Source organism: Cadophora gregata, assembly GCF_030347475.1.
Source record: "Cadophora gregata isolate MNR1 chromosome Unknown scaffold_13, whole genome shotgun sequence".
Taxonomy (NCBI): Eukaryota; Fungi; Ascomycota; class Leotiomycetes; order Helotiales; family Ploettnerulaceae; genus Cadophora; species Cadophora gregata.
In genome coordinates this window covers 655,990-683,132 of record NW_026695936.1, presented here as the reverse complement: position 1 = coordinate 683,132, position 27,143 = coordinate 655,990, and the positions used below count along the sequence as shown (strand labels likewise).

General features: G+C 48.7%; 12 protein-coding genes across 12 annotated transcripts; 5 read left to right on the top strand and 7 right to left on the bottom strand.

Annotated features, from left to right (window-relative positions):
* Positions 1 to 961: 961 nt before the first annotated feature.
* ONS95_003712 (uncharacterized protein) lies at positions 962 to 3,293 on the top strand (the record flags this gene model as incomplete). The annotated part of the gene is made up of 3 exons (XM_058497033.1): positions 962 to 1,817; positions 1,955 to 1,992; positions 2,040 to 3,293. The coding sequence occupies 3 exons, from the start codon at positions 962 to 964 to the stop codon at positions 3,291 to 3,293; spliced, it is 2,148 nt and encodes a 715-aa protein (XP_058352976.1).
* A 158-nt stretch (positions 3,294 to 3,451) lies between these two features.
* On the bottom strand, positions 3,452 to 4,504 carry ONS95_003711 (uncharacterized protein; the record flags this gene model as incomplete). The annotated part of the gene is made up of 4 exons (XM_058497032.1): positions 3,452 to 3,892; positions 3,962 to 4,187; positions 4,246 to 4,362; positions 4,410 to 4,504. The coding sequence occupies 4 exons, from the start codon at positions 4,502 to 4,504 to the stop codon at positions 3,452 to 3,454; spliced, it is 879 nt and encodes a 292-aa protein (XP_058352975.1).
* A 420-nt stretch (positions 4,505 to 4,924) lies between these two features.
* On the bottom strand, positions 4,925 to 7,591 carry ONS95_003710 (uncharacterized protein; the record flags this gene model as incomplete). The annotated part of the gene is made up of 2 exons (XM_058497031.1): positions 4,925 to 7,204; positions 7,259 to 7,591. 2 exons carry the CDS (start codon positions 7,589 to 7,591, stop codon positions 4,925 to 4,927), a joined length of 2,613 nt encoding a protein of 870 aa, XP_058352974.1.
* Positions 7,592 to 7,844: 253 nt separating this feature from the next.
* Positions 7,845 to 10,170, top strand: FMT1 (Methionyl-tRNA formyltransferase). The gene is made up of 4 exons (XM_058497030.1): positions 7,845 to 8,266; positions 8,315 to 8,385; positions 8,433 to 8,560; positions 8,611 to 10,170. Exons 1-4 carry the CDS (start codon positions 8,008 to 8,010, stop codon positions 9,482 to 9,484), a joined length of 1,332 nt encoding a protein of 443 aa, XP_058352973.1. The 5' UTR covers positions 7,845 to 8,007; the 3' UTR covers positions 9,485 to 10,170.
* Positions 10,171 to 10,378: 208 nt separating this feature from the next.
* On the bottom strand, positions 10,379 to 11,914 carry ONS95_003708 (uncharacterized protein; the record flags this gene model as incomplete). Its single annotated transcript, XM_058497029.1, has 4 exons — positions 10,379 to 10,552; positions 10,615 to 10,955; positions 11,009 to 11,643; positions 11,811 to 11,914. 4 exons carry the CDS (start codon positions 11,912 to 11,914, stop codon positions 10,379 to 10,381), a joined length of 1,254 nt encoding a protein of 417 aa, XP_058352972.1.
* Positions 11,915 to 12,872: 958 nt separating this feature from the next.
* ONS95_003707 (uncharacterized protein) lies at positions 12,873 to 13,676 on the bottom strand. The gene has a single exon (XM_058497028.1). It carries the CDS (start codon positions 13,463 to 13,465, stop codon positions 12,998 to 13,000), a length of 468 nt encoding a protein of 155 aa, XP_058352971.1. The 5' UTR covers positions 13,466 to 13,676; the 3' UTR covers positions 12,873 to 12,997.
* A 1,896-nt stretch (positions 13,677 to 15,572) lies between these two features.
* On the bottom strand, positions 15,573 to 16,375 carry ONS95_003706 (uncharacterized protein; the record flags this gene model as incomplete). The annotated part of the gene is made up of 2 exons (XM_058497027.1): positions 15,573 to 16,121; positions 16,181 to 16,375. The coding sequence occupies 2 exons, from the start codon at positions 16,373 to 16,375 to the stop codon at positions 15,573 to 15,575; spliced, it is 744 nt and encodes a 247-aa protein (XP_058352970.1).
* Positions 16,376 to 17,486: 1,111 nt separating this feature from the next.
* ONS95_003705 (uncharacterized protein) lies at positions 17,487 to 18,896 on the bottom strand (the record flags this gene model as incomplete). The annotated part of the gene is made up of 3 exons (XM_058497026.1): positions 17,487 to 18,281; positions 18,327 to 18,769; positions 18,821 to 18,896. The coding sequence occupies 3 exons, from the start codon at positions 18,894 to 18,896 to the stop codon at positions 17,487 to 17,489; spliced, it is 1,314 nt and encodes a 437-aa protein (XP_058352969.1).
* Positions 18,897 to 19,670: 774 nt separating this feature from the next.
* Positions 19,671 to 20,723, top strand: ONS95_003704 (uncharacterized protein; the record flags this gene model as incomplete). The annotated part of the gene is made up of 1 exon (XM_058497025.1): positions 19,671 to 20,723. The coding sequence occupies one exon, from the start codon at positions 19,671 to 19,673 to the stop codon at positions 20,721 to 20,723; it is 1,053 nt and encodes a 350-aa protein (XP_058352968.1).
* A 384-nt stretch (positions 20,724 to 21,107) lies between these two features.
* On the bottom strand, positions 21,108 to 21,625 carry ONS95_003703 (uncharacterized protein; the record flags this gene model as incomplete). Its single annotated transcript, XM_058497024.1, has 2 exons — positions 21,108 to 21,530; positions 21,590 to 21,625. The coding sequence occupies 2 exons, from the start codon at positions 21,623 to 21,625 to the stop codon at positions 21,108 to 21,110; spliced, it is 459 nt and encodes a 152-aa protein (XP_058352967.1).
* A 974-nt stretch (positions 21,626 to 22,599) lies between these two features.
* On the top strand, positions 22,600 to 24,108 carry ONS95_003702 (uncharacterized protein; the record flags this gene model as incomplete). Its single annotated transcript, XM_058497023.1, has 5 exons — positions 22,600 to 22,912; positions 22,965 to 22,982; positions 23,028 to 23,138; positions 23,184 to 23,302; positions 23,356 to 24,108. 5 exons carry the CDS (start codon positions 22,600 to 22,602, stop codon positions 23,410 to 23,412), a joined length of 618 nt encoding a protein of 205 aa, XP_058352966.1. The 3' UTR covers positions 23,413 to 24,108.
* Positions 24,109 to 25,023: 915 nt separating this feature from the next.
* Positions 25,024 to 27,103, top strand: KEX1 (Cell death protease; the record flags this gene model as incomplete). Its single annotated transcript, XM_058497022.1, has 5 exons — positions 25,024 to 25,103; positions 25,161 to 25,285; positions 25,368 to 25,461; positions 25,513 to 25,660; positions 25,709 to 27,103. 5 exons carry the CDS (start codon positions 25,024 to 25,026, stop codon positions 27,101 to 27,103), a joined length of 1,842 nt encoding a protein of 613 aa, XP_058352965.1.
* Positions 27,104 to 27,143: the final 40 nt, after the last annotated feature.

Sequence of the window (27,143 nt, the reverse complement as noted above, 5' to 3'; positions counted from 1 at the left end):
AAACATGGTTCATCAGACGATCTATCCCATCAATGGAGGGAATGCCCGACTCTATACTACTTGTCGGGGCTTATGAACTGAGCATAAGATTGGGTACAAGCAAGAGGGTACATGTTCAGGTGTCCCTGGTCCTAGGCAAGTCCCTATGATGCTGACCTCCGAGGCAGAGCCGTCGTAACACTAAAATGATAGCACAAACTGCCAAATCTCTCAACTAGCTTCAAAGACTTTTTTTTGGTGTGGTATTTCCTGTGTTGCCGTTACAATTCCTCTCTATGTATAGTCATGTGGATCCAAAAAGACCGAGGTTCAGAGACTGCTGGACTAGAACATAACGTATGAAAAGGGTGTTTTCCCTCGTTATGAGCGGAAGCTAGAATTAGCCGAAGCCTTTTCTCCCCCATTACTTACATGATAGAACAGCTCCCCGCGCTGTATGTTCCACCAATAGTGACAAAGAACCTCAAAGCACTCGTGCGGCTTCGATATCTTTCTCGATGTAGTCTCATCGGACGGCTGTAGTTCTTGACAGATATACCGAAGGGAGAGCCAGTCAAAGATTTGTTATTGCTGGCTGCGCTCGTTGCCTTGAGGCCGCACTACGTAATCTCATCTGTTTGAACCCCTGCCTCCATTGGCACAACGGCAGTGGGGACGCGTAGTCAGCGCTTTCGAACGAATTGCAGCGACGAGAAGCAGTACGGTGCAGTCATAGGATAGCGTCGCAGCTGGCAAGCGAGCAAGAAGCTTAAAGCTGGCTGAGCCTCGATGTGCTGGAAGGAATATCATCCCGACAACATCCCAATCAGTCCATCGCGCGTATTTGGGAGCTGACTCTGTTTGTTTCCACCTTCAAAGCTTTCCATAATCCACATATCATCAAAATCACGTACATTTCTAGTGCTAGATTACCTTACATCTACCTTGCACTGACTCGTCTTTGGCTTCCTTGAACCCTGAGATGGATACTGCCCCTCCCCCGCCTTACTCCGAGACAGACCCAGGAACTTCACCTCATCCTATCCTTACTCCTGCCACTTCGCAGGCAGACAATGCATCTGTAGCAGCTCGACCTCTTGCTTCCACAGCATCATCAGTTGACGAGACCATCTATACCCCTCTGTACTCTCCCGCAAGTTCCGTACATCAACATCAAGTGTATGGAGACGAGCACGACCATGTCTCCTCGTCCTCCGCAACAGTCTTCTTCGAATCTCGACCTGCACGCAGGAACAGCTCTACTGCACCCCTCGAGACAATAAAGATATTGGTGACTGCTAGGACAGAACCAAAAGATATTCCATACCCACCAGAGCTAGCAGAAAAGGATGTGCTTGAACTCGACTGGTTGACCTTTGTCAACTACCTCCTTCCGGATCATGCAGCTGACGTGAACAATGATGTTGCAGACAGGAAGCTCAAGGCGGAATTGGTGGACGAGCGAATGAAAAGGCTCACGCTGGGAAAAGAAAGTCGGTCTATGACCGATCTTCGCGAGGTGGATGCTCAACTGGATCCATTGCGACAGGCGCAAACATTACAAAACACAGATACGTCTCGCAGGCTGGAAGCTACAATATCAGAATGGAACGAGGGTTTTTTCAAGCCTAGAGGTATACAAATATCCAACGATGCTGTAGACACCGAAAATGTTGCGGAGGGGGAGGCTACACCAATGCCTGGGTCCTGGATCCCTTGGGAACATGAGATGAATGGTGAACCTGGCCCTAGTAGCAACACAAATGCTCGTAAGGGCTTTTTCAGTGGCTTTATGCAGGCTGGTCCACAGGGCTTCAAGATGGGCCCTATTGTTGCAGGTTCGAATACCCAATTTCTTTTACGCAGTGTCAAGATCCGGTATCTTAAATGACTGCATTTTAATGCTTCTTCTATCTTTCTTGATACATAAAGCCATAATCCCCTGTCTTAGTCATCAGTACTAACTGGATTCCAGATAATGACGGCTTTCGTATCGGCAGGAATGGATTGAGAGTAAGTCCTCGTTTACTTTCTGAAATCTGGTAACTAATTTTGGCTAGGCTGATAACAATGGGTTTCGACTTGGGAATATGCTAGTCGCCGACTCAAATGGCTTCAGACTTGGCGGTAGTCGAGGTTTGAACGCGGATGCTAACGGAGTGAGCTTGGGAGGACGTTCGTGGGCAAGAAGAGAATCTCACGACTCTGAGAGAGGCCGGGGACGTCACAGAGGCCATCGGGGCCTTTCTCACGGTCGCCATCGCAGAAGACGAGGACGATCCGCGTCTGTATCTAGCGATTCCAGTTCATCGAGTTCGAGTTCCTCAGACTCAGACTCGTCAGTTGGATCCCTTCCAGACTACGAAGATTTAAGGGATGGGCAACTTCCAATCGCAAAACGATCTCTAATGCAGTGGCTTAATGACCCTGACCAGCCAATTACCAAAGCAGCCGTCAGAGACATGCGAGAGGATATCATCAATGGCAAAGACAATGTACCCCAGCAAAAAGGACAAGATCTCGTAGCTTTACGAAAGGAAGTGAAAGATCTGACGAGAATTTTCAAAGACGCGAAGAAAGCACAGAGGAGAGATCGAAGAGAAGCACGACGTGAACGGAGAGCAGCAAGAAAGGCCCAGAAGAAAGAGCGTCGTGCATTGAGAAGAGAAGAGCGTGAAGCCAAAAAGGAGGTAAAGAAGTGTGGACCGAGAGGAGCGCGGACTGGACCGCCGTGGATGTCTCGATCCAACATGATACCCGGTGCTTTCTTTCCTTCGACAGCAAATGCTTTCACGCCACCTCCTCCTCCTCATATGCCTGGAAACCCGCCAGCACCTCCGGAACACCCTGGTTTCCCATTTGGGCGGTCGGCTTCAGCGCCGTTCATGACTGGCCTACCATTCGGCAGAGGCAACGGTCCGCCTGGCATAGCTGCAATCCACAATGGTTGGCCCTTTACTCATAATTCGTCATTTACGGATGGAGTCGCCTCATCCCCTACACCGGTGCCTGTGGGTGCAGAAAGACTCCACGACCAAGCCCTACAGATGGAGAAATCTGCAGAGCTGAAGGAGGCCAAGGCAATCGATCTCCGAACTGCTGCTACTGGGAGGATGGTGAGTGAGAAAGAAAAGTCGAGGTTGAGAGACCAAGCAACGAAGCTGGAGGAGGAAGCAGAAAAGTACAGGAGGGAGGTGGGCAGGCTGAGAGCAGAAGCAATGCACTTGGACCAGGAAATGGCAAGGGAGTTGCAGGAAACGGCGTCGAATAATGGGCAAGAGTCAGGAGTTATCCCGGGGTCTTATATTCACTGATCAGCGGAGCAAGGGGGTTGGATCTGGCGTCATTTCTTACAAGGTAGCCTCCGCGCTCTACTCAGATATGTAATTTATATTTCCTAATACCAAATGCCCATGGCACATCAATATTTCCCAAAGTCTGTGATAGGTGGTGCCTCTTAAATGAGAACTTTCTATCTTCCAGGAACTTCAAGCAGCACACCTCCATCAATAGCAATAATCTCGCCATTGACATACTTATTCTTCGCCAAAAATATGATCCCCTGCGCCATCTCCTCATCACTCCCAGCTCTCTGCGCAGGTACATGACCCTTCTCCTTGATTGTCTCGTCGGGGATTCCACTCTTCTGATCCTGATCACTCTCGTCCGTCGTCATCTCGCTAGGGAAGTATCCAGGCGCGATACTGTTGACTCTGATACCTGCCTTCTTGAACTCGTAGGACATGAGTTTGGAGAGGTGGACGGTCGCTCCTTTGGCGGCGTTGTAGCTGAAATGGCCTTGTGCGTGACGCATTATGCCCGACATAGAAGAGATGACTATCACGGAGGCGGAGAGGTGGCCATGGGATTCTTTACCTGCTTGGAGGAGAGGGAGGAAGGCTACGGTTGTGAACTGTGGATGTCAGTTTCATAGTCATCAATATCTTGACTTGGAAGTTTAAAGCCCAAGATTACAACTCACATAGACACCTGACACATTAGTATTGAACGTATCCGACCATTCCTGGAAACTCTCTCCTTTAAATAGCGCTTCCTTCAATTCCGTTGCATTTTCACTCTCCGGCTCAGCTTTCGGTCCCGAGATACCAGCATTACAGACGAGCACGTTGATGAACTTCTCCTTCTTTGAAATCTCTGCAACCAGATTCTCGAGGTCTTCTTTCTTCGTAACGTCACATGGTCCTACTCTTTAAAATATTAGCATTTGAATGGATTGAACGACTTCTTGCAGGTAAGATTGCTCACGGGATGATTTCACCGCCCATCGATGGCTCGTGTGTTTTTGCAGCGTTTTCAAGAGCTTCCATTCGTCGGCCTGTGATGTAGACTCTCGCTCCATTCGCTGCTAGTGCTTGCGTTGCCCTGTGAAATGTGAGTATTAATTCAGTGGAAAGGAAAACGAGCTTCACATCAGCCCAATACCAGTTCCGCCACCAGTGACTACACAAACATGCCCCTTCGTACTGAAGAGACGGTCAGCTCTCAAATTCTCGGTCTTGGCCATGATGAAAATTTGGAAAATTGATTTATGGCAATATGTGAGGACTAGTCGTTCTTCTTGAAAGAGTTGATAGACTTTTCTCCTGGATATCATTCTTTTGGTGGTGGTTGAGGATAGAAAAGACGTCTCGATGTGCTGTCAATAAGCGAGATCTTAAAAACAGCAACGTCATAGGGGTCCAGGTCCTCTGGGGATGCCCTATGTTATCCCAGCGGCAGCTAAGACACTTGCCTAAGTTCTCGCTCTTAAGTAATAACAGCAGTAGGATCGTCTACTTTCATTCATTCTAGGGGTTGTATTTGGGGAAGGAATCAGAAGGAGGCGAACAATCCATGTGCATTATTGCTTTGTTGACTTTCACCAGCCAACCCATTGTTGTGCACCAGTCAAGAGGTCCACAGTTTCGTTGTGTTATTCTATGCTCTACCTGTTCAGATTCAACAAACCCTCAATGTACCGCTTCGTGTCAACGCCAATGCCCTGTGCTAGCCTGCCAGGACCAGACGTCCAACTGGATTCAGATGCTGCGACTGATGAGCTGCTCACGAATCTCCCAGTCATCTTAGCAGTAACGTGATCGCTTGCTCTTCGTATCAGGAATATCTCCTTGTCCTTTGGTACAGATTTGACCTTGGTGGTCTCCAAAAATGGGTGAGCTGGGCCTGACATCATGCTCGCTTCAAATGTGCTCGTCCGCTGAGATGAAGCTTGCTGGGTAAGAGGTTTCTGGTTTGCACCACTTCCTCCCTTGACGGGAGTCGGAACCGGAGTAGGAACGGTCGATTCACCTGAACTGACGGGGGTATCGGCCGGCTCAGGGTCTGGGATTCTAGTCCAAACTACCCACCAGCCTCGACTGGTCTTGCATGTACGTTCCAGCGCTGCCTTGTCTGCACTGGATGCAACATACGTATTTATGATCTGCATGTGCGTGTTCAAAGCTTCTATTCGTGACCAATTTGGGGTTCCACCTGAATGAGGGTTCTGCAGGGGGTCTGGAATGTTCGGAATACTCGAATTGGTTGTCAGGAGCTTTGGATCCCATACAAGGTCATATATTGGCGTTGCAGATTCCTCGGAATTGCTGAGTTCTGGTTTGGACGCTCTGTATGCTGTTGATTGCAACAGTGGCTTCAAAAGTGGGCTGATCTGATAATGCATAGACCGGTACAGACTTGAGAATGCTAGTGCATCTGTTCTTAACTCAAAAAGAAACACAAATATGAAAGGCTTGTTCACGTAGACCACTGTACGGAGTTTCTTGGTCTTGTTCCTGTCTTGGCTTTCAAAAGAGGTAGTTGATGTTCCCGTATGTTCCGAGCCAACAACCTTGGTCGACGAGCTTTTACTGCTGCCGCCTAGATCGATGCTGATATCGGTTTCTTTCCGGGCATCTTCTTCCCGTTCCAGTTCAACAGTCAATGTTCTCAGAAGTAATCTCGGATTTGAGTCTTCCAGGGAATGATCCTGCGAATCTTCTGGATCGACATCAGAAGTTTCGTCGTCATCGTTCTCAATATCTCCCAGAAGTCCTATCAGGAAATGTCCTGTAGAATCTTTGGTAGCATAAGGAGATGACTCAATTGTCCTACCAGCCTTGGGCAAATCGCTCTTGGCTTGATTCTCTGACAATTTCGACGTTCCTTCTTCCACTTCTGCAATTCGACACTCAGGGCCTTCTTCCGCGTGGGATGTTGAGCCGAGCGACCAATGACTACCATAGCCAAGCTTGAGAAACTGGACAAACCTGCTGCTTTTTACATTGGAATCACTTTCGGAGCCTGTGATGCTCGATGTCGCCCGCTTAGGTGTAGGACGACGTTTGGTGGAACTCGGACTACTAGGCGCTTCATCGTTCTCAGTTACCGGCATTGGAGGAACGGCGGTCATGGAGTTCTGGCCACCAGAGTGCTCATTCCTGGCATTGTCACGAATACTCAATCCATACGCCTGCCGTGACTTTTTCACGTCAGGGGATGGCAGTCGTTCCTTTGGTGGTGATTTCCGTCGAAATTTCTTTGCTCGTCGGTTGGAGCTTGGATTATCAATCACTCCATAAGCGTAGGGTCCCCATCTGTAGAGGTCTTCCATCCAGTGTGAAACATCACGCAACGATTTTCGTGACAATGCACCAGTCCCAAGGAATATTGCACCATCTTCCGAACCTAGTTCATTTCCTGAGCCGAGCCAGGGCTCCACAGGTTCTTGCTTTTCGACGCCCTTCCCATGTCGTACAATTTCACTTTCTGCTGGATCTGCCTCTCCGAATTTTGACACAATCACATCGACCAGTCCATCTATCCGGCCCACAAAACCTTCCAGAACCTCCCGTTCACCACTACCCCGCTCTTCCTCTCCAACGCCCATACCAAGTTCCCCACAAGCAGCAATCTTTATGCCGCTGTAGAGGTTATTTGCCGGATTCCCGTGCATGAGCACATTCCATGTGGTAAGAAACGTGTCCCAGTAACGACCGAGTATACCTACAAACTTGGACCGTCTTGTCCGTACAAATAATGCACTCATGGATGAGGCATGATGCAGGAGGAATGTCGAGTGTGCTCGTAGCAAGTCACCGAGGAGCAATATCGCAGGTTTGACCTCCCGGGAAGAATATTCGATTGTCTCTTGTTGCTCCGAACCCTTCCCCTTGCCAGCTGTACTGACCTTCGCAGCGACTGGGAGAGCCGTCAGGTTGATTGACTAAGATGCATAGTATTAGCAAAGTCCGCAGTTCGTTGAGACGGTATTTCTGACTGCTAAAATCCACCAACCCGCCTCCAACTCATGCAGAATGATGCGTGACTTTTCGGTATCAACGGTATCGACTGCTCTGCCATCCGAAAAGCTTCGGCCAAACTCCACCATTCCCTGCGCAAGCCCAATCTGCCTCAACTGCTCATTGTTCTCTTCCCGAGCGGCATCATCAAGGACGCCTTTCTTCCCTTTTTTCAGGCTTCTTTCCTGCAGACCGGGTGTCGAATAATAGACTATCTGGTCCTCAATCGTTTCGTCTGTTGTGCCCAAAGAAGGGTTGTAGATGGCTAGGAAGCCTAGCTGGGCAGGAATAGCCCTGGTAGGTGAAGACATCGCATATTCGATGATTGATGTGACGGTAGAGCGCCTAATGAGCTCATCTGTGCCTGCGTGTACAAGAGGGTTGTCGCTGCTGACCCTTGAGTCAAGGAAAGAGTTTACGGACCGGCACTATTGGCTCGAAGGGCTCAGTGATGTCGCGGGGGACCGCCAAGAGTTCCGTTCCAGCTGAATGGTTGGAACTGGGACTGGGGCGGGGGCAGGGGTGACCTTAAATTCACGTCCCTACCCATTTACTCTCCACGAGCTTCTGTAACATCTACTCTTACACCACTGTACGAAATCGATTTCGGATATCCAAAGTTGAAGCTTGTTGGCTTCTCAAGTCTGCTCATGGTCGAAGCAGGTCTCGGCCTTCACCTAAGCCCTTAGCTGGGAACGAAGGCTTCAACTCCCACCACGAAAGGACAATGGTGTCTCTGATCTTGATCAGACCTGTCGCCAAGAATCTCCACCTATTTCGCCCCAGTTCCTATGGACTCAAGCTCTACAACACAAAAACATCTAAACCCCTCAGAATCTTATTCTGTGGTTCGGATGAATTCAGTATTGCATCCCTACGAGCCATCCACGCTGAGCATAAGCGAGACCCAGATCTAATCAAATCCATTGATGTCCTCTGTCGACCTGGAAAGCCCGTAGGCAGGTCTTTGAAGCAGATCCGAGAAGGTAAGAATAAGTTTTACAGTCGTGCGAGGCATTTCTAAGAGTTTTCAGTGCCGATCAAGGCTGTTGCTCAGGACTTAGGACTCCCTCTACACGAGAGAGACACATTTACTGGCTGGGACGTATGTTTCGACTTTCCAACCACTATTCGTGAGCTGATTATAAGTAGCTGCCGAAACCAAATGATGAGTCGATCAATCTCATCATAGCTGTCTCATTTGGGCTCTTCGTACCTCGACGAATCCTGAAAGCTGCCGAGTATGGGGGACTAAATGTGCACCCATCTCTCTTGCCAAAGCAAGTGACCGCGTTGATGAAAGCTTCCCCCCACGCTAACATCGCAACAGCTACCGAGGGCCTGCACCTTTGCAGCATATGATTATGAGAAGAGAAAAGACAGGTGGGGTTACTCTCCAGACTCTCGACGATGAATCCTTCGACCACGGCAAAATTCTAGCTCAAGAAGTGTTTCCTCTTGAGCAAACAGCCATGACATATCAAAAGCTTCTCGAAATAGTCATGCCAAAAGCAGCTGATATACTTGTCAGTGGCTTGCAGAACCGCTTATTTGTGCCACCCCTTGTTGAAGATACAAAATGGCAACACATGGTTCCTCAAAAGCTGGTTCACGCCGCTAAAATCACGCCGATAGACAGGAAAGTCTACTGGCATACAAAAGACGCAGCTAAGGACATACCTAAGCGTCAAAATGCCCTCGGTCGTCTATGGACCACTGTCCTCGTCGATCTAGAAACTCCGAAGCGACTGATACTCGAAGACAGCGAGACAGTCAAATCCCCAGATTTGTTCAGACGTGTACAACCACTCGAAACTCTCTGGGAATATCGAGACCGCATATCAAGAGCAATGGGCCGCTTTGTCCACTTCTTTGTGGAAGGTCCATATATCCCTCTGCCGATATTTTATGTTGAGGATGGGTCTGCAGTCATTTTCCGAACACCAACCCAAGGGGTTAGGGTCAAACGTATCACGTTAGAAGGGAAAGAGAAAAAAGATGCAGCCGAGGTGATGCGGAGCATTCGACGAGATAACCCATGGGAATTGGTACGGATTCCGCAACTGGAACGGCCCGCGGCTTTCAGATGGGCGGTTGTGCCTAAAGCTCATGCAACGAAAGAGGTGGCTACGACGTCAGAAGCAGCTGGAAATAGCGGATCTGTTATGGAAACAGTAGCATGGCACCCGGCCGAGATTCAATGAATTGAGGATGAGCCTCATGGGGAAGACGAATAGCATGTAATATAGTCTTTCTTGAGCTCTAATTCGTTTCCTCTCTCGTGGGATGCATTTTGGTCTGGCCATGCCATCCAGGAGAGTGGGTATTCTACATCGAACAACGAATAGTAATCTACCGCCATACATGTACAAGACAATTCAGGCCGATGTTTTATGCGGCTACGACGTTAGGTTACCGAATCCTCACTCTGTTTAGGTGCTTTTCGCCTTTACCTTCTTCTTAGTTTATCTATATCCTCTCATAGTCCTTGCAAGTCGGCGCTTCAATATCAAGGTCTGACTATTCGAATACTCAACAGTGTTAACAACAAACACTTGATAGTGCGGAATAGGTGGACGCAGTCTACGCTCTAGCAGAAAGACTCCTCTCATCAGACAGCTCATAACGGGAAAGGACAACGTGTGAGATTCTTACTATCATTTTCGCTATTTTGGTTGGGCCGAAATTGGATGTGAATGTAGCCTCTCTGAGAAGCGAAGGGGGCATCGGATAGAGGCCGAGATGTGTCATGTTGTCCTAAATAGAGAGCATTGGAGTGTATTTCCCGATATTAGTAGCAAGAGCATTCGATACCATAATATGCACATAGTCTTAAGAAGCTAGGATGAATGAACCAGGGGATCATGCCAGGATTCACTTCTCAAGAAACAAATATTTGTCGGTCACACCTAGTAGACTGGAGAACATAGATGAGCTTTACAGATGAAGTTGAACAATGCTGCATTAACTAATGTCGCTAGAATTTTGCAACGCTGTGTATCAAAGAAGTCTTTCCGCCAGCCATGCAACCCTCTACCCACCAACGCCGTAACACCCTAAAAAGAAGTGCCCATGCTGCCGCTCTAATGCCAATCCATTCATAGTTTCTCCTCCTCAACGACAACACCCCACTCGTGCTGTTCCTTTCCATACATGATGTTCACCAACCAGCTCTTGATGAGCGATGCATATTCTCCCATCTCTCCGAGGGCCATTGGTATTTGGAGGTCTTGCTCCTTGTAGTTTATGACAGAGACGGCAGAGACGAAGAACTGAATTTATAAGTCAGAAAATGAATGAAATGAACAGTTTGGTGAGCAGAATATTGACTTACAGCTGTGCCAGCGGCGAAAGCCTCGATGATTCTTCCCTCATTGACAGCCGCACGAACCTCCTCCATAGTGAAGTTTCGCTCCACAATTTCAAGTGCCTCAAGACCGCTCTTGCCATCCGTGAGACGTTCTCTAGCAAGCTGGAGGATACTTCTTCTCGTAACACCATCCAAGATGATTTTATCGTCGAGTGGCGCAGTGACGAGCTGGGTCTTTCCTTCTTGGGTTTTCCATACGACGAAGAAGTTGGAAGCTCCAGCCTCGGTAACCTTGCCATCCAACAGCCAGAGAACTTGATCGTATCCTCTCTCTCGGGCTTCACCATTGGCTAACAGACTAGGTCCTATATAAAGTTAGCTTTGGGAAATTTGACCCAATCAGTACTGCGGAGCATACCGTAGTTTGCACCCAACTTGGCGTAACCGAATCCACCTGGCCAGGCTCGAACACCGTTCGTAGAGGCCAACAGTTTCAAACCGGTCTTTTGATCCATAGGTGGCATGAAGGTTGAGATAACGAACAAAGTGGCTTCCTTTGGCGTGGCAACTCCCAATGCACCAGCAGATCCAATCATGGTTGGTCTCAAGTACAAGAAAGTACCAGGTGTTGGGAGCCACTTTGGACCATCCACAGCAACCATAGCGATGATCAACTTCTCGAGCTCCTTGGGGTCGAATCCTGGAAGAGAACATCTAACGCTTGACATAACCATTCTTCGGCAGTTGCAATCCGGTCGGAAAAGTCTCAACTTTCCGTCGTAACCACGGTACATCTTCATTCCCTCGAAACATTCGGTGGCGTAGTGGAGAACGGATGCGGTTGGGGGAAGGGAGAAGTTTCCGTATGGCTTTAATTCTGGAGCAGACCAACCCTCTGATGCTTTCCAGACAGCGGCAATCATGTGGTCGGTACATTGAGATGCGGTGGCGATGATTGGATCTCCTGGCGCCGGGACGGTCATTGGAGTGGAAGTTCTCGTGAACTTCAACTTGGAAGCATCCAATGGAAGGAGAGTGCTTTCGGTTTTTCCACTATCAAATTATCAGTTTTGAGTTTCATGATGTATATTTGGATGAGTCATGCGTGACCCAATTGGAGCAGACGTGGTTTTTGACAGGAAAGCAACCTCGCAACGAAGTGAAAGCGCTGATTCAAGGACCAGAAACCGCTTGTCGAATATATAGGCAATAGTACTCACTTCTTAACTAGTTCTGGTGCGGTCTGAGCAAGTTTACGTGCAACGGCAGCGCTGTCGAGCTCATTTCCTGACTGAACAGGAGGAGTAATTGCGGCGGGTGCCATTACGGTCGAATATCTGGTGGAGTTGAGGGTGGAGAGAGATATTCCTTTGTCTCAAAATAAAGGATTCCTGGTGATGTAGAAATATGAAGGAACAACAAGAAGCGGGAGGTTACTTAGTACTTGTAGCTTGCGGCTGGCTAGGCATTGACAGAAATTCACTTAGCTAGGGTAGGTAGGAGGCGAGCCAGGGAGGCGCTAGCAAAATCACTTTTCCCTGCAGCACACAAACAAAGTGCGACTGCCAAACAGCACCGCAGAACCAATTCAAGGATTCCCATTCCCCCACATAAAGCCGAGGTCCATACTGTACCAACTACGTATGCCTAATAATGACGGATAACCCTGCCGGGGATGCACGTTTAAGCACCTCCCTAAAGCGAACGCCGTCACACGCTTGGTGCAGCATCCAGCAAAGTATCTACACTTACCGCGTCACGACGTGAGGGGAAGGGCGTACATGATCAATTGCGCTTGGTTATTTCCTCAAAGAGCGAATTCACCGCTGTTTTGAGCTTCCGATGTCGCAAATGGTTGGAGATCAATATTATTAGCAAAATCGCGTTGCGGCGTCGTTGTAAGAGAAAGTTGCGGCTTGGAGCGGCTTTGCAGCAGTTTTCGTGTCAATTCCGCTGCAAGGCCGAATGACCTATCCGAACCTTCCATGCTCACCTTCTAGGGCTGGGCATGCTTCATAGTTTGATCACGTCCTGCTTCTAGCTTCCTTCTAGCTCAGGGGCGGAGGAGGAAATTCTCGGTAAAGTTCTTCAATCGAGGAGACTGGCTTGCCAAGACTTCTCGGCTACGAGAGAGATAACAGGATGACATAGGTCAGGATACTAAAAGAGAGTTGGAACGAAAAGAAATAATGTTGCAGTTTACATTTTCAAGGCTACCTAATGACTTTAAACGTTCATGTCTTGTCTTCACTTTAGAACAAGAAAATAATGAAGTATTTTCAAAGCAAGCTGACTCTTCCCCACCCCAAGGTATTCAAGTGCATTGCCAGATGAGCATTCAAAGAACAACAAAGATGGAACTCCCAACTCCAAATGCTCTAAGCTCTCATGTATTCGGAACTAGAAATCACCCAGAAACAATTTGGAGAGCTCTCTTCAGGGCCAATATATCCTCCTCCACACGAGCCTGGCCCATTTCCAGCTCTCTCTTTTCCTTCTCCAGCTCCAGCAACTTCACTTGTAAGTCTTCAGATTCCATACTAGAGCGTCTGGCAGTCTCTGGAGTAGTTACAATGCCGATTTCTTGTCCTTTCACCACTATATCCCCATTCGTTGAGTTCGAGGACGGAGACAGTCCATTCTCCACGGAAGACTCTTTCGAATCACCTTGCTGGTGACACGTTTTGAGGTGCCAATCTAGGTTCCTCTTCCTTGCAAATGCCTTGACATGCCTTCGGCACGACGATACAGGACACAAGAACTTGGCAACTCCATGTTTCTCATTCTCGTGTCTCCGAAGTCCTGCTTTGTCGCCGAAGTCAACGTTGGTGCAAGCGGAATTGCGACAGGCGTATGGACGGCTGTGCCTGTCCATGTGTTTCCTGGCTGTATATTAGAACTGCTGTGATTTGAAGGTTTCTCAGGCAATTGTGTCTCACTTCAAGTCCGAACGGCGAGGAAAGGCCTTATTCTCATCGCATCCAATCCAATTGCAGTTGAACGACGGCGATGGTGGAAAAGAGGCCGATGGATCGGGAAGCTGGAATTCATTCTCCTGAGCGATCACAGTGCTCGTAGCACAGGGACTAGCCATTATCAATCGACTGCCGTTTTGTTTTTAACAGTAGGAGGTCTCTGGCAGGAAAACCTACGGTTGAGCCATTACAGGCTGTTCGTGGTTAATGCCCAAGTAGAGTCCTTCTAATTCGATATCTGACCAGTAAAATGGGCACAAATCCGTCTAGTTAGCTTGCAAAGAAGGGCATGAAATAATTGCAGTGTCGTCCATATTTGCATTCCACAAGAGGCTGCTAGGATGGGTGGTGTTAGCATACGGTCTTGTGTGGGCAGAATGACTGCAATTGATCGCTAAGTTTACATGACATTCGAGGAGGTGTTAGACAGGAAGAGGTGCAAGCAGAAACTATACTACCTTGGTTTAGAAGGAAACGCGTATCAGTTAGGTCATATCGTCTGTATCGAGACATGCTTGAGACATCTCATTGGCCGTGTTTTCGACAAAGTTGAATAGGGCGTCGATTAGTCAAGTGGAATCCGCGATCGACGTTTGAGATGGCTAGGGACCACATTGGCGATGGGAGGTCGTTGAAGCATGTGATGAGCAGCAGTTGTTCTAGCGTACTAATTGCCGAATTCATCTCCAGAATTAAGGTATCCAGTATGGCCTTATATGGTTCGACGGTATGGTCCAGAATTTCCGGATCCAGGCTTCTGGGACAGTAGAAGATATGCAACGAAAGACATTGTTTTAATGACAACATAATTCTGCTAAGATGCATTAGTTAAAGCGTAGGAAAGAAAATATACCTGGCGGAGCCAATGGAATCTCAGATGTATGAAGGTCAAACGATGCTACATCGTCCCTAAGGAAAGGACAGAATTTACCAATTGGTGACTGAGGCCGATTCCAAGCCCACATGGGTAGATTTGGGGCTTCAAGCATTTCGTACGATGCATCCCAACTCAAGTTTTGGTTCATCGTTATGCTGTACTCGAGACGTGTCAGATTATGTATCTGCAACTAACTTCGAGGCTCAAGAATGGCTGACTGGTAGCCATAAGACCAGAGATATTGGACAACAGGGAAGGGAATGTTCTAACTTTTCTTACACAACTTGATTGGGCCTCAAGATTTCTAAATGTGATGGGCAAGGTTTGAGTTGAGGGCTCGAGGAACAGAATTGAGGAAGCTGGGTATTCTTAGTAAGGAAAAATATTAGAAGGAGAGAAACGTAACATTCGCGGGCATACGACTTATATAAGTAATAAGGCCAACTTTGGTCCTCTTGCCCACTGGGCTCCCAATAAACCGGGTGTATGTATGACCGATAAACCATTTGGGCTGAAACTGGGCTGAGAGGCAAAACAACAAATAGGCAAACTGAAATCTCCTTACTCGATGTCCAGTCAGCCTTGTGCATGCGAAGTGAGCTGTCCCACATGCAAGGCTGTACGGATGACCTACAACACCACCAGTCTTTTGTAGCTCCGGCAATTGATTGTGAAATGTACGCATGTCTGGCAGTGGGCCCAGGCTACTATTGGTGAATGTGTATCCACCGGGCAAACCCTTTGTCAACCTCGACAAAACTCGCCGAACGTCGATAGAACCCTCCGTGACTTTTAGACCATACTCAAGGGCCGCTGGTACATACCCCACTAGAAGAACAGGAGTCCATTGTTTTAAGCCGGATATTGCTTAGAAACTGGTTGCAATTGCATGATTATGACATAATATCTCGTAAACTCGATCTAAGAAAAAGAATTAAAAATAACAAAGCAATTCCAAGCCAAAGCAGACTCATCATCTCGGACCGGACGGACCATGCCAACGAGGTAAAGATAAGTGCAAATCAAAATCAAGTAACAGTTCCAAGTCGTCTCCGACCGATCAGCACCAGCCGATCTGTACTCCGCGCTTCCCAATCAAGACCCGAAATCACAACATCATAAGAGGACACCTAGACAGCAGCCTTGGGAGTCTTAGGACCAAGAATATCATCCAACAATCCGCTCCACAGCTCCTTAATAACACCAGGTTCCTTACACTCTCCCTTCGAACTCGTGGGCAGAAGCGTCGAGAACGCCGAAGTCAACTGCCCGATATCAAGATCTAGCCCATCATTACCTACCACCTCGCTCATCGCACTCGGCGCCACATTCTCAGGATGCGCAGCCATGATGCTGATCTCCGGTCTAGGCACAGCTTCATCGAGAGCCTCGAGAGCATGAGCCGATTCTGGCGAGCGATCGGGGTTGTAGTTATCTGGGAGGAGAGGCACGCGGAGTTTCTGGAAGGGATTTACGGGACCTTCTGCTGGAACTTCGGGGAAGAAGAAGAAGTCGATGGTGGAGTTGTCGCGGGAGGCTTGTTTGGGGGCAGAGGTTCGGAAACCTTGCATTAAGGGGATGGTTCGCACTGCTGTGGAGGTGGGTCTATGCATCCCAGTTGTATGGAATGCCTGGGTTTGGGAGCCGACGATATCGTGAGCTGCAAGTCTGTCGACCAACTATGATTTATCTGTAAGTTGAAAAGTCGGTGGATTAAAGGATTTGATGACAAACATACCTCATTCTTGTTGCCGATGGGATTCAATTGTCTCTTCTTGCATTCTGCCCGGAGATCCTTCAGATTGCGGGGTAAATAACGTGAAGCTCGAGATTGAGCGTCCAAAAGTCCAGAAGGACGACCTGCGTTTGCACTGGAACTGATACTTCGTACCGCGTGGGTAAACTTGGTGACGGGAGGTGTAATTCTAGACATGTTGATGATGTTTGTTGAGAAAGTCGTGAGATAAGACGAGTACTTGGAGAGATACGGAAGGGATGGAAAGCTGGGGTAAAGCTGCGAGACGCGAGAACTGGGGAAGGAGCACAAAGAAGTGGCAGAGAGATCTATTTATTGCTTCCAGAGATGAGGGTGAGACCCTTGCCGGTTTGATCACTGGACAAGGCTTATAAAGTCTCAGGAGGTGATTCGAGTAAGCAGTTCTGTGCAGCGCAGTGCAGTGTTGTGCTGTTCTGGGCTGTTGTTGAGATGAGTCCCGGTGGTGCCAGGGGGAGCTCTTAGCGGCAGATCCCTCAACAAGTGAGCGCACCGGCCGTTCAACACGTTCCCCAAAAACGGGCTGGTTCGGAGCGGTGAGGCGTCGTCGTCGGTGGCCGAGGGAAACTTCCAGGAAACACGCCGAAGGGATAAAGTATTACTCCTCGTCCTCCTCAGAATGATGATTTAATCTGCAAGAGTCAACTCAGTATTCTTTCAGTTTGAGAATCAATCCATCAAGATTGAGGTCCAATGTCCCCGACGCCTGCGCAACGTCTTAGCATTCCAAGTGCTGGGAGCTACAAAACAGGCCCGCCTTGGCATCGACTTATCTTTAGCCTTGTCAGCGTAAACTTGCAACTCACCTGTATCAAATCGCCGTTTCGAGCGACAATCAATCCATCCAGCAAAAGAAGAAGGGAAAGTCGAACTAGCCTGCTGGATGATTCTTTGATTGGAATTAAGTCCGCGGACTACGATGAAATTCGAAGGGTATCCCCAAGTAAAGTCACGCTTCGGCAGCACAACAAAGCTTAACCACGCTCCTCAAACATGCTCCAGGGTACGAGTATGTACAGCCAAATGACCTCCAAGACATCCCAAACGCCGCGCCAAGTGCACAAAGATGCCCCCCCCAGCCAAGCTGGTGTTGGTCTGTAAGTCCGACGAATCTGTGCTAAGACTCTCAAGACTCTTCCACCACCTCTTTCAATTCTCGTGAATCTGTTGTTCATGGTCACTCATGACCGATTTCGAGTTCTTCATCCCCTAGCGACCCATACAGTGGTACGCATAAATTTATGACAAAGGAAAGTCGTCCTCCATATTCTCAATCCGTCTTCCAGTGGCTCGTGAGAGAATCGTCTACCCAGTCTTCCTTTCCGAGATAGAGCTCCAATGAATAGAGTGCCATTGTCGCTGCCACGTTGATCCATCGCCAGATATTCCCTCCAGCGTCACCTCCTTGCATCGTCCACCACTCAGCCTGGTTGCCCTCGGCGGACGTTGTCGAGAAGTGCTGCATAAGCAAACTCGTGTATACGGCTACTAGTATGCTAGGACTGAACCAGCTAAGAAGGCCAAGAATCTTTCCAGCTCCATCGCTGTCTTCCAGACTAGGCTCCTGGGACAGGGCTCTGGATCCAGATTCCCTTACGGCAGGAATGATTCTAGTAGCTGCATAGAAGACAAAGATCCGATAGGCCAATGAGATGATGACTGAAGGGGTGATAGTCTGGAAAGCCGCATAGAGGAACGTAAATCCTGAAAGGACCGCTGAAGGTAGTGTGGATAAAATGTATAGAATCGTGCTGTATGAGGCCATGATGATCGGAGGGAACGGAGGAAAGTCGGGCTGAGCTGGTGGGGGCGGGGGCTCTGATGTTGGCAGATAGTCGGTGAAGATCTGATAGATACAGAGCACCACATATGCAAAGAGTAACGAGCTCTCCACTGGATTTCCCCGTCCGCTTCCGATGCCCCACGCACATAGGAATACTGCACAAGTGATTGTAACCCCGATAAGGGTAGCATCCACGTTGCCAATCTCGGGGAAGTTCATTATGCGCCAGAGGAAGTAAACAGAGCTTGAGATGATTGAGCCAGAAACGATAAGCAACCCGATCTAAGATTTGTTAGCTTTGCAAGTAAATGGAAACGGAGTATGTACCATCCACAAATCACTTCGCCCACGGTTGACAAGCCATCTGGTGATTTGCCCAGCAGCTTGTATCACCAGCAAACTGCAGAATCCCTCCGCCAACTGGAAGAATGGGGTCGAATATCTCAGTAGCTTGTCCCACGTTCCAACTGTCAACATCTCCAGAAGTCCGCCAGCCCCAAATATCCACTCCTTGACGCTCGAATCGTGCGATCTCTTCACATCGAAGGTTCTTGCAACCCAATCTCCGCTATTGTTCGCATCGACGGCGAACCGGTTCATGCTCCAGATGAGCAGACCTGGGATGAGCACCCATTGTGCCAGACCGATGATCTTCACTAACGCCCATCGTATCCTTGACTTGTCTGGTGTTGCTAATTTCAGTGTCGAGTAGAAGAAATAAAAGTAGAACAGGCTCAGCGAAAAGGCAAGTCCACACTCTCGTCCGCCAACTGTTTAAGAATTAGTATATGTTATTCGCAAGTATCATATGGGTGACATACCATCAAAAGCAATGGGTATACTGAGGATAATAGAAAGAAGAAAGATCGCAGACGAAAAAACCCGGAATAACCACATGCCAAAGCGCTGTGAGCGCCGAGCGTGCGTTGAAGCGCGCCCAGCTTGGTGTTTCTGGTATTTTGCGCCTCGTAAAAGGCTTTAAAGTCCAAGAAACGCGTCGCCGAGCTCTGGTCGTGATTCTTGGACGTTCGCAGGTTATGAAAACTCGTCTGTCGCCCTTTAATGAGCAGTGTTGTTATCAGGCGCTTCACGGCGCCAAGCTCTTATCGTAGAAAAACTGGCGGATGGTGGAATAGGTGTGTGACCGCAAACCTGCCTGGGCGATGACTCTGGTCACTGGGGCTTTTTCTTGAACTGGGACTGGAAGGCCGCAGGTGAGGGTGGTGCAAATCTGCGAGATGTTGCCTGGCCTGAATGAGTTGCGCCAATGATCTCCCCTCTCGCGTGCGATCCAGGGTTCTTGTCTTGATCTCGGGCTCAGGGCCAGATCCGCATGTGTCAAGGTTGTGAAGAATTCGCGAACGTCACCGTCTACGCGCGATATTCAGATTCCAAAGGGGTTTTCTGTTATCAAAAGTGCGGCATGAGATCTGGAGGTGTCGATCACACGAACAGACAAGGAAGAACAAGTGTTCAAAAAATTCCCTGGAAAGTATCAACCACCATGGGTATTTCGAACATGTGTGCATCTGAAAAACGACTATTCCTAATTAGTTAAACTTAGCTGCCGCTGCCGCATCGCCAAATACCCTTCGCCAAAATTTATATCAATCAAAAGGACCAGCCAACACCACTATTCCACGTATCTGTATGATCCGCAATACCCTCAGAATGGCAGAAGCAAGCGCGAAAAGACTTAAGACCTCCCCAGTCACCATCGGTACCCACAATGGCCACTTCCACGCAGATGAGGCTTTAGCGGTGTACATGCTCCGGTTGCTCCCCACATACAGCTCTTCTCAGCTCGTCCGAACTCGAGATCCAGCTCTTCTTCAGACCTGCCACACCGTTGTTGATGTCGGCGGAGAGTACGATGCCTCGGCCAATCGATATGATCACCACCAGCGCACATTCAATACTACCTTCCCAAACCGTCCTACCAAGCTCTCTTCCGCAGGACTAGTGTACATGCATTTTGGCAAAGCTATCATTGCGCAAAAGCTGGGTGTCTCAGAAGATGTCGAGGAGGTTAGTGTCATCTGGAACAAGATCTACGAGAGTTTCATCGAAGCCTTGGATGCTCATGACAATGGCATCTCAGCTTATGATCCCAAAGCCATCTCAGCGGCTGGCCTAGAGAAAAGATTCAGCGATGGAGGATTCTCGCTGGGAGCTATGGTTTCGAGATTGAACCCGAACTGGAACGACCCTACCCCCTCAGACCCAGTTGAGGCACAAGCTGTCGAGGATCAGAAATTCTTGGTCGCGAGCGGACGCATGGGCGAGGAGTTCTCGAGAGATCTGGATTACTATGCGAAGTCCTGGTTGCCAGCTCGGGATATTGTGCACAAGGCATATGCGAAGCGGCTGGAGTATGATTCAAAGGGTAGAATACTGGTATTTGATGGACAATCAGTGCCTTGGAAGGATCATCTCTACACTCTCGAGGGTCAGGACGGTGGCGAGTCAAAGGTTCTCTATGTCTTGTACCCGGAGAAGCCAACGCCCGATGCGAAGTGGAGAATTCAGTGTGTGCCAGTGACCAAGGACTCATTCGAGAGCCGAAAGCCGTTGCCCGAAGCATGGAGAGGATTCAGAGACGAGAAGTTGGACGAGATATCTGGAGTCAGCGGCGGTGTCTTCGTTCATGCTGCAGGATTTATTGGTGGCAATAAGTCTTTCGAGGGAGCAAAGGCTATGGCTATCAAGGCGCTTGATCTTTGAATTCAGGTTCGGGATGCATTGCAAGGCGTTGGTGGAAAGGAAAAGCTTGCAAAGCTAGAGACACATATTATGATAAACAAACTGCCAAAAAAGACCCAGCAATGAGATGACTCATAGTCGGAAACATGCGCGAGAAGACTGATGCCATTTAATTCTTGAATTGATGTTTTTGTAATTTCCATACACAGCTGCGAAGAGCGTAAAGTCGCGCATTGTGGACCAACCTTCGAGAAAAATTCCGTGAGCAACATGTACAGCCAAAACCTCCATAGCAAAGCCCGTAGACCGTCATAACCCTCAGAACGCCATTGCAATTGCCATCAGTCGTAAGTCCACCAAAGCAAAGAAAAGCCTCCGGAAGCGCCACAAGCCAAAACACATCATCTATCTCCTGATCGGGATACCTTCCTTCGCTGGTGGTGGGCTGGTGCTATCAACAGCTCTCTCGCCCTTCTTGTCATCGAGCTCATCGGCATTTGTCTCTCTGTTCAAGAAGCTGCTCTCCTTCACTGGGCTTCCGCTCGGCAGCCCACCTGCTACTCCAACATGCATGACATTGCCGTTTCCGCTGCCGCCCTGGCTCGCACTGCCAACTCCGGGAGAGGAGAGATGTGGGATGTTCTCGGGAACAGGGTGTTGGGAGCCAACGCTGCCGGTGTCGACTTCGGAGGCCTTGCCGGCTTTCGAGAGTGCGTAGTCGCCGGAATCGAAGTACTTCCTTTCTTTCAAAATTTTCGCGAGGTGATCTGATTTCGAAGGAAGCTTTCCATAGAGTCGGAAGAGGCGCTGCTCATCTGGTGAGAGTGACTGTGTCTCATTGTCAGTATACTGCTAATATGCTGCGGGGGTCGGGTTCGAAAACATACATTGATATCGACCTTGTTCTTTTGGTGGGGGTTCATCTTGACGTTTTCTTGCGTAAGTGTAAGATGGTACACGGAAGGGCGTTGAAAGGCTTGCAACAGTTGTGGTTTGTAACTTTTGATATCGTGGCCGAGAAATTATTTGAGGCCGAGTTGTGGTTGCTTGGTGACGAAGGGGTGGTGGTTGCCAAAACAGATGGCCCCTTGCTAGCGTGTCGGCAACGAGGGGTAATTGAGCCCAATCACTGCCCTGTTCCAGGGTCTCGGAGCAACGTCTCTTTGTAATGTGCTCAGAGTGATTCAAAACTTTGAGAGGAATGCAGCACTGTAGACTGGGGATCGACAGGAGTTCTAGCAAGTGATGTATCTTGAAACGAGGAAGTCGTGAAGTCCAGCTCTGGCTGAAGTTGGGCGATCTCCGTATCGCAGTTTGGATAAGAGCTGTCTCGCTTAATATAAGTATCGGCGGAAATTTATTTCTTGCTCTGGCAACCACACAGCTGTCAGTCAAAGAGCAAGTCAACCGTCAAAAATCCCACCTGGTTTATGTTGAAGCTGGTATCCTATCAGTGACGTAAGTTACCTGCATGACATTCACTAATATCGCTATCTTCTGCTCTTCACCTTCTCACAATCACCCCAGATACGCAAGGATCGCCTCACAAGTGCATAGCACATCAGCGAGCGTTAATAAGAGGCTTATTGAGTTGTTCTCGACTGCCGGCTTTCGTACGGTTTCTGGTCACTTGTCCAAAAGCGGGTTCCTCAATTGGACCGATTGCCTGAGTCAGAGCCATTGGCTTCCGTCTTATCCCCAAAACTTTCAAGATCCTCTACAGCTTTAGAGATCTCCTACCCCGCCGTGTTCTTGCTTCACCGGAGGGCGGCTTCCGATTCGTCTTTCAGCAGACGGCCAACCAGCTGAGCATCCGCGTGTCTTGACGAGTAGTTTATCCGAATACTTATCCCAGCATTTTGATTGTCACAGTCCGTCGTGATATTAGACTACCAGGATGACTTCCAAAACCTACATCGTTGAGCATCTCGATGATGAACTCGGCCCATGGTCTGAGTTGGAATATGTGACCATCGCCAAGGAGTCCCACCAGGCAGGTGCAAAGTTCTGTTTATCATCAGTTCCTCCTTCTTTGGTGTTGCCGGAGGCCTTGAAGGTTGTACCAGGTTTCACAGCAGATGGCAATAGCGTGGAAACAATTTATGCCAACGATAAGAGCAGAGTGTGCTTGTTGGATCCCTCAGCCGCCAAGGAATTGAGGCCGGAGGACGGAGACACCTTTGATGTCTTCCTGTTTGGTGGTATTTTAGGTGAGATAGCTCCCTGTCAATGACAGAAGATCTTCAACACTGACATTATCAGGGGACGATCCACCACGAGGTTTGTACATAAGACCAGAAGTGGTACGCAACTGACTTGTCCCAGATAGAACATCCGAATTGAGGAAGAAGGGGTTCGAGGGACGACGTCTTGGTCCAAAGCAGATGACTACAGATACCGCAGTTAGAGTGACGAGGCTTGTGGCGCAAGAGAAAAGTATGGCCTCACAAACGACAATTGAATAGCACTGACATCGTCAAGTCCCACTGGAGAAAATCGAGTACATCGACTATCCTGAGCTTCGCATCAACAAAAATGAGAGCACAGAAATGCCATTCCGTTATGTCAAAGGAGCAAATGGGGAATCGATTATGCCAGAGGTTTATACAACAAATAACCTTACATGGTGGAAGTGTATACTAACATATTGTAGGGCATGGTCGAGCTGATCAAGAAGGATTCTGAGAAGGGCTTCGCTGATCTCTTCTGAGTTGTGAAGATTTCGGGACGCTGCATGTTGTGAAGCCACAGCGAGCTTCCTCTGATAATGAAAGCCCGCTTCGTACTAGCAATTATCAAGAGGCGATCCGCCACATGTAACGCCGAACATGTTGACAGAGAAGTGTGAAGCTTACTGCAGTACCTTGAGCTCAACTGAGCGCCGCGTCGATGGTCAAAATGAGAGAGATGATGTAGATGGAAACATATTTTGCATTTTGACGAATTCTGCGATAGGGATTTGGATGTCGTGATCAGTTATTTAGTTGATATTGGGAGCTTCCAAAATTGGTGCCACCAGTACTACTTCTGACATTCCATAAAAAGAAAAGGTTTCGTCAGGCCAAATGTCTGTTGCGGCAGAAGCTGTCAAACGGCTCGACCAGCGACAGTCCTGGAATTGTCCCGATCCTTGGGACGCACCTGTAGATCTCCTAGAAGTTGGTAATTCTTTCTCAAAACACCGGGCAGGAACTGAACGCTCTATCACCCAGCAAGTCCAAAACAGGATGCCGTCCAATGCCAAGTCTGTTGAGTATCTCTCGAAGCTTATCTAAAGGCAATCATATCGATCTCTGACTAAGAAGACTTCTCGAAAGGCTTCAATCTGTTCGGTCTCGAGCTGATCTGTCTGATGGATGGGATTTGCGCTTAGAAACAAGGTTTCCCATACGATTCGTGGGATGTAACATGAAGGGATGGTCAAACTGCACTTGACACTCGTTTACCCGAGGTGGGTATTGAATCGACTCCAAGCTTGAGCCGGTACTAGAAAAAGAAACAATGATAATTTGTTGAGGTACTGATGATTCAATCGGTACTGCGAAATTACCAAGCCGCTACAGAAAGAATCAAGTGATTACATGGTGGTGAGCTGAGTGAGACGCCGAGATATACGATTAACTCTGTTGGTTTGGAGCACGCTGTGACTCTCTCTCTCTCTGGACATGTCAATTTCTAGGTTCTGCGAACAGCTGTTTCTTCGACCAATCATAAAAGTGTTGGAGCAATGAAAGTGGAACATCCGGTTCCAATTGCATTTCGAGGTTTGATGTTCGTGGTGTCCGAGGTCCCTTAATTAGGTAGATCTGTGCCAAGATACTTATACTGTATCGAGCGAGCACGTTCGGCTTCCAGGGTTGATCTGGGAGGCTCTTCGTTCTCGAGCTGGAACAAAGGCCGCAGCCTTGCGAAATCATTTCACAAAACCACAAAATTTTGGTTTCCTACATGAGATCAAAGTAATTCGCAATCATAAACTTGATTTATTCCCGGTACCTGTCGCTCTCGAAATAACTCCCGGGTTTCAACATCCGCATCGGCACCTCGAGCCGCTTGGCTATTGACTTCCGGGCGCAGGTGGTGGCCGAATGTAGTGCTGACCCAACCGTATTATCCTGCCCAAACACTTATCTGGCTTCAACAAGCAAGTCTTCATGACAACTACGTTTGCGACGACTCGCATCTAGCAAACTCGTCAGTTCGGAGTTCCCAGGCGGGTTCCACGATGAGGATATTTACACGGGATCGATTGCGAGGGAGGACAGGACAGCTCCTCTCAATATGTGGCCTCCTCTCCATAGCGATGCTGCCTTCAGCAACAATGGCAGACAAAACGGCCGCAGACTACTTTGTGCATTCCTTGCCAGGAGCGCCTGAGCCATTACTGAAGATGCATGCTGGGTATGTCTCAATTGCTGTTGATGTGGGAGAATGGACTTTGCTGACATTCTATCATAGACATATCGAGATTACCCCCGAACACAACGGCAACGTCTTTTTCTGGCTCTATCAGAATAGACACATAGCGAATAAGCAACGGCTTGTAATCTGGTTGAATGGTGGGCCAGGCTGCAGTTCAGAAGGTGCGTGAAATTCATGACATGATCGTTCTTAAAACCTCATAGGACGCTGCGCGGGAGCGAACAAGCACTGACTGGATACTAGATGGAGCCTTAATGGAAATTGGGCCGTACAGAGTTGCAGATTCGAAAGGACCTAAGTTGGAGTACAATCCGGGTTCGTGGGACGAATTTGCGAAGTACGTTTTCCGTGTTTCAAGGTGAAATTTATGGATACTAACCAGAGACAGTGTTATGTTCGTTGATAATCCTGTGGGCACTGGGTTCAGTTTTGTGGATACAGACAGCTATGTGCATGAATTGCCAGAGATGGCAAATCAGTTTGTACAGTTTTTGGAGAAGTGGTTTGCACTGTTCCCAGAATATGAGCACGATGATGTGAGTAGCTAGTCCCCAAGAGTTCACATTGTTCTAATACATTGCTAGATTTACATTGCTGGAGAATCCTACGCTGGACAACACATTCCCTACATCACTAAAGCAATCTTGGATCGTAACAAAGCTGGTGCGAAACATCAATGGAACATGAAGGGCATGGTTATCGGAAACGGATGGATTGCACCCAAGGAACAGTACAAAGCCTACCTATCTTTTGCATATGAACGAGGACTGGTGGACCGCGATTCGGATATCGGCAAGAGACTCGATTCGCAGGAAGCTGTATGCCTCAAGGCTCTCAATGAGCCTGGTGCGAGTGACCGAGTCGATATCCCGGTCTGCGAACAAGTCTTGCAAGACATCCTCCACGAAACCATGGTAACCAAAGGTGATGGGTCTACCGAGTGCTATAACATGTACGATGTTAGGCTGAAGGATTCTTACCCAAGCTGTGGAATGAACTGGCCCTCGGACTTGGATAACGTAACTCCATACCTTCGTCGAAAGGATGTCACCGAAGCTCTTCACATCGATCCTGGAAAACGGACAGGGTGGACGGAGTGTAATGGTGGAGTTGGAAGCGCCTTCCGAGCCAAAAACTCCAAGCCTTCCATTCAGTTCTTGCCAGAACTCCTGAAGGAAGTTCCAACAGTTCTTTTCTCTGGCGCTGAAGATCTTATCTGCAACCACATTGGAACAGAAGAGTTGATCAGTAACATGGAATGGAATGGCGGAAAAGGCTTCGAACTATCCCCCGGTACATGGGCACCAAGGAGAGATTGGACCTTCGAAGGCCAGAACGCTGGTTTCTGGCAGGAAGCTAGAAACCTCTCCTATGTCTTGTTCTATAACTCCTCTCATATGGTTCCCTTCGACTATGCCAGACGTACCCGGGACATGCTTGATCGCTTCATGGGCGTTGACATCTCCAGCATTGGAGGCGTTCCCACAGACAGTCGCATCGACGGGGAGAAGGGTCTCGAGACATCCGTCGGGGGCCACCCCAACAGCACTACTGCCGAAGCAGCAGAAGAAGAAAGACTGCAAGCCGCCAAATGGCACGCCTACTACAAGTCCGGTGAGATCGTCCTCGTCATCGTCATCATCGCTGCCGGGGCTTGGGGATACTACGTCTGGAAGGACCGTCGCAAGCGTGCTGGCTACAAGGGCATTTTCGGAGCCGAGCCAATGTCTTTGGGCGGTGCGCGAGAAAGTGTTAGGGGAAGTGGCATGGGTCTGGAAAGCTTCAGACATAAGAGGGGCAACAGAGATGTTGAGGCTGCTGATTTCGACGAGAGCGAGTTGGACGAGCTGCATGTCCGGACACCTACTGAGGATATGGATCGGGACCGGTATAGCGTTGGCAGTGCGAGCGATGACGAGGAAGGGACGCATGGAAATGGCCATGCGAATGGCAAGGGGAAGATAGGTGAGAAGAGATAATAAGATTAGGTCTGCATTGCTGGAGTTCAACGGCGCAGCG

Coding starts and splice junctions, on each gene's coding strand:
- FMT1 (XM_058497030.1), top strand. CDS start 8,008: ATGGTGTCTCTGATCTTGATCAGACCTGTCGCCAAGAATCTCCACCTA. Junction 8,267..8,314: donor TTTGAAGCAGATCCGAGAAG/GTAAGAATAAGT, acceptor AAGAGTTTTCAG/TGCCGATCAAGGCTGTTGCT. Junction 8,386..8,432: donor ACACATTTACTGGCTGGGAC/GTATGTTTCGAC, acceptor GATTATAAGTAG/CTGCCGAAACCAAATGATGA.
- ONS95_003707 (XM_058497028.1), bottom strand. CDS start 13,465: ATGGACAGGCACAGCCGTCCATACGCCTGTCGCAATTCCGCTTGCACC.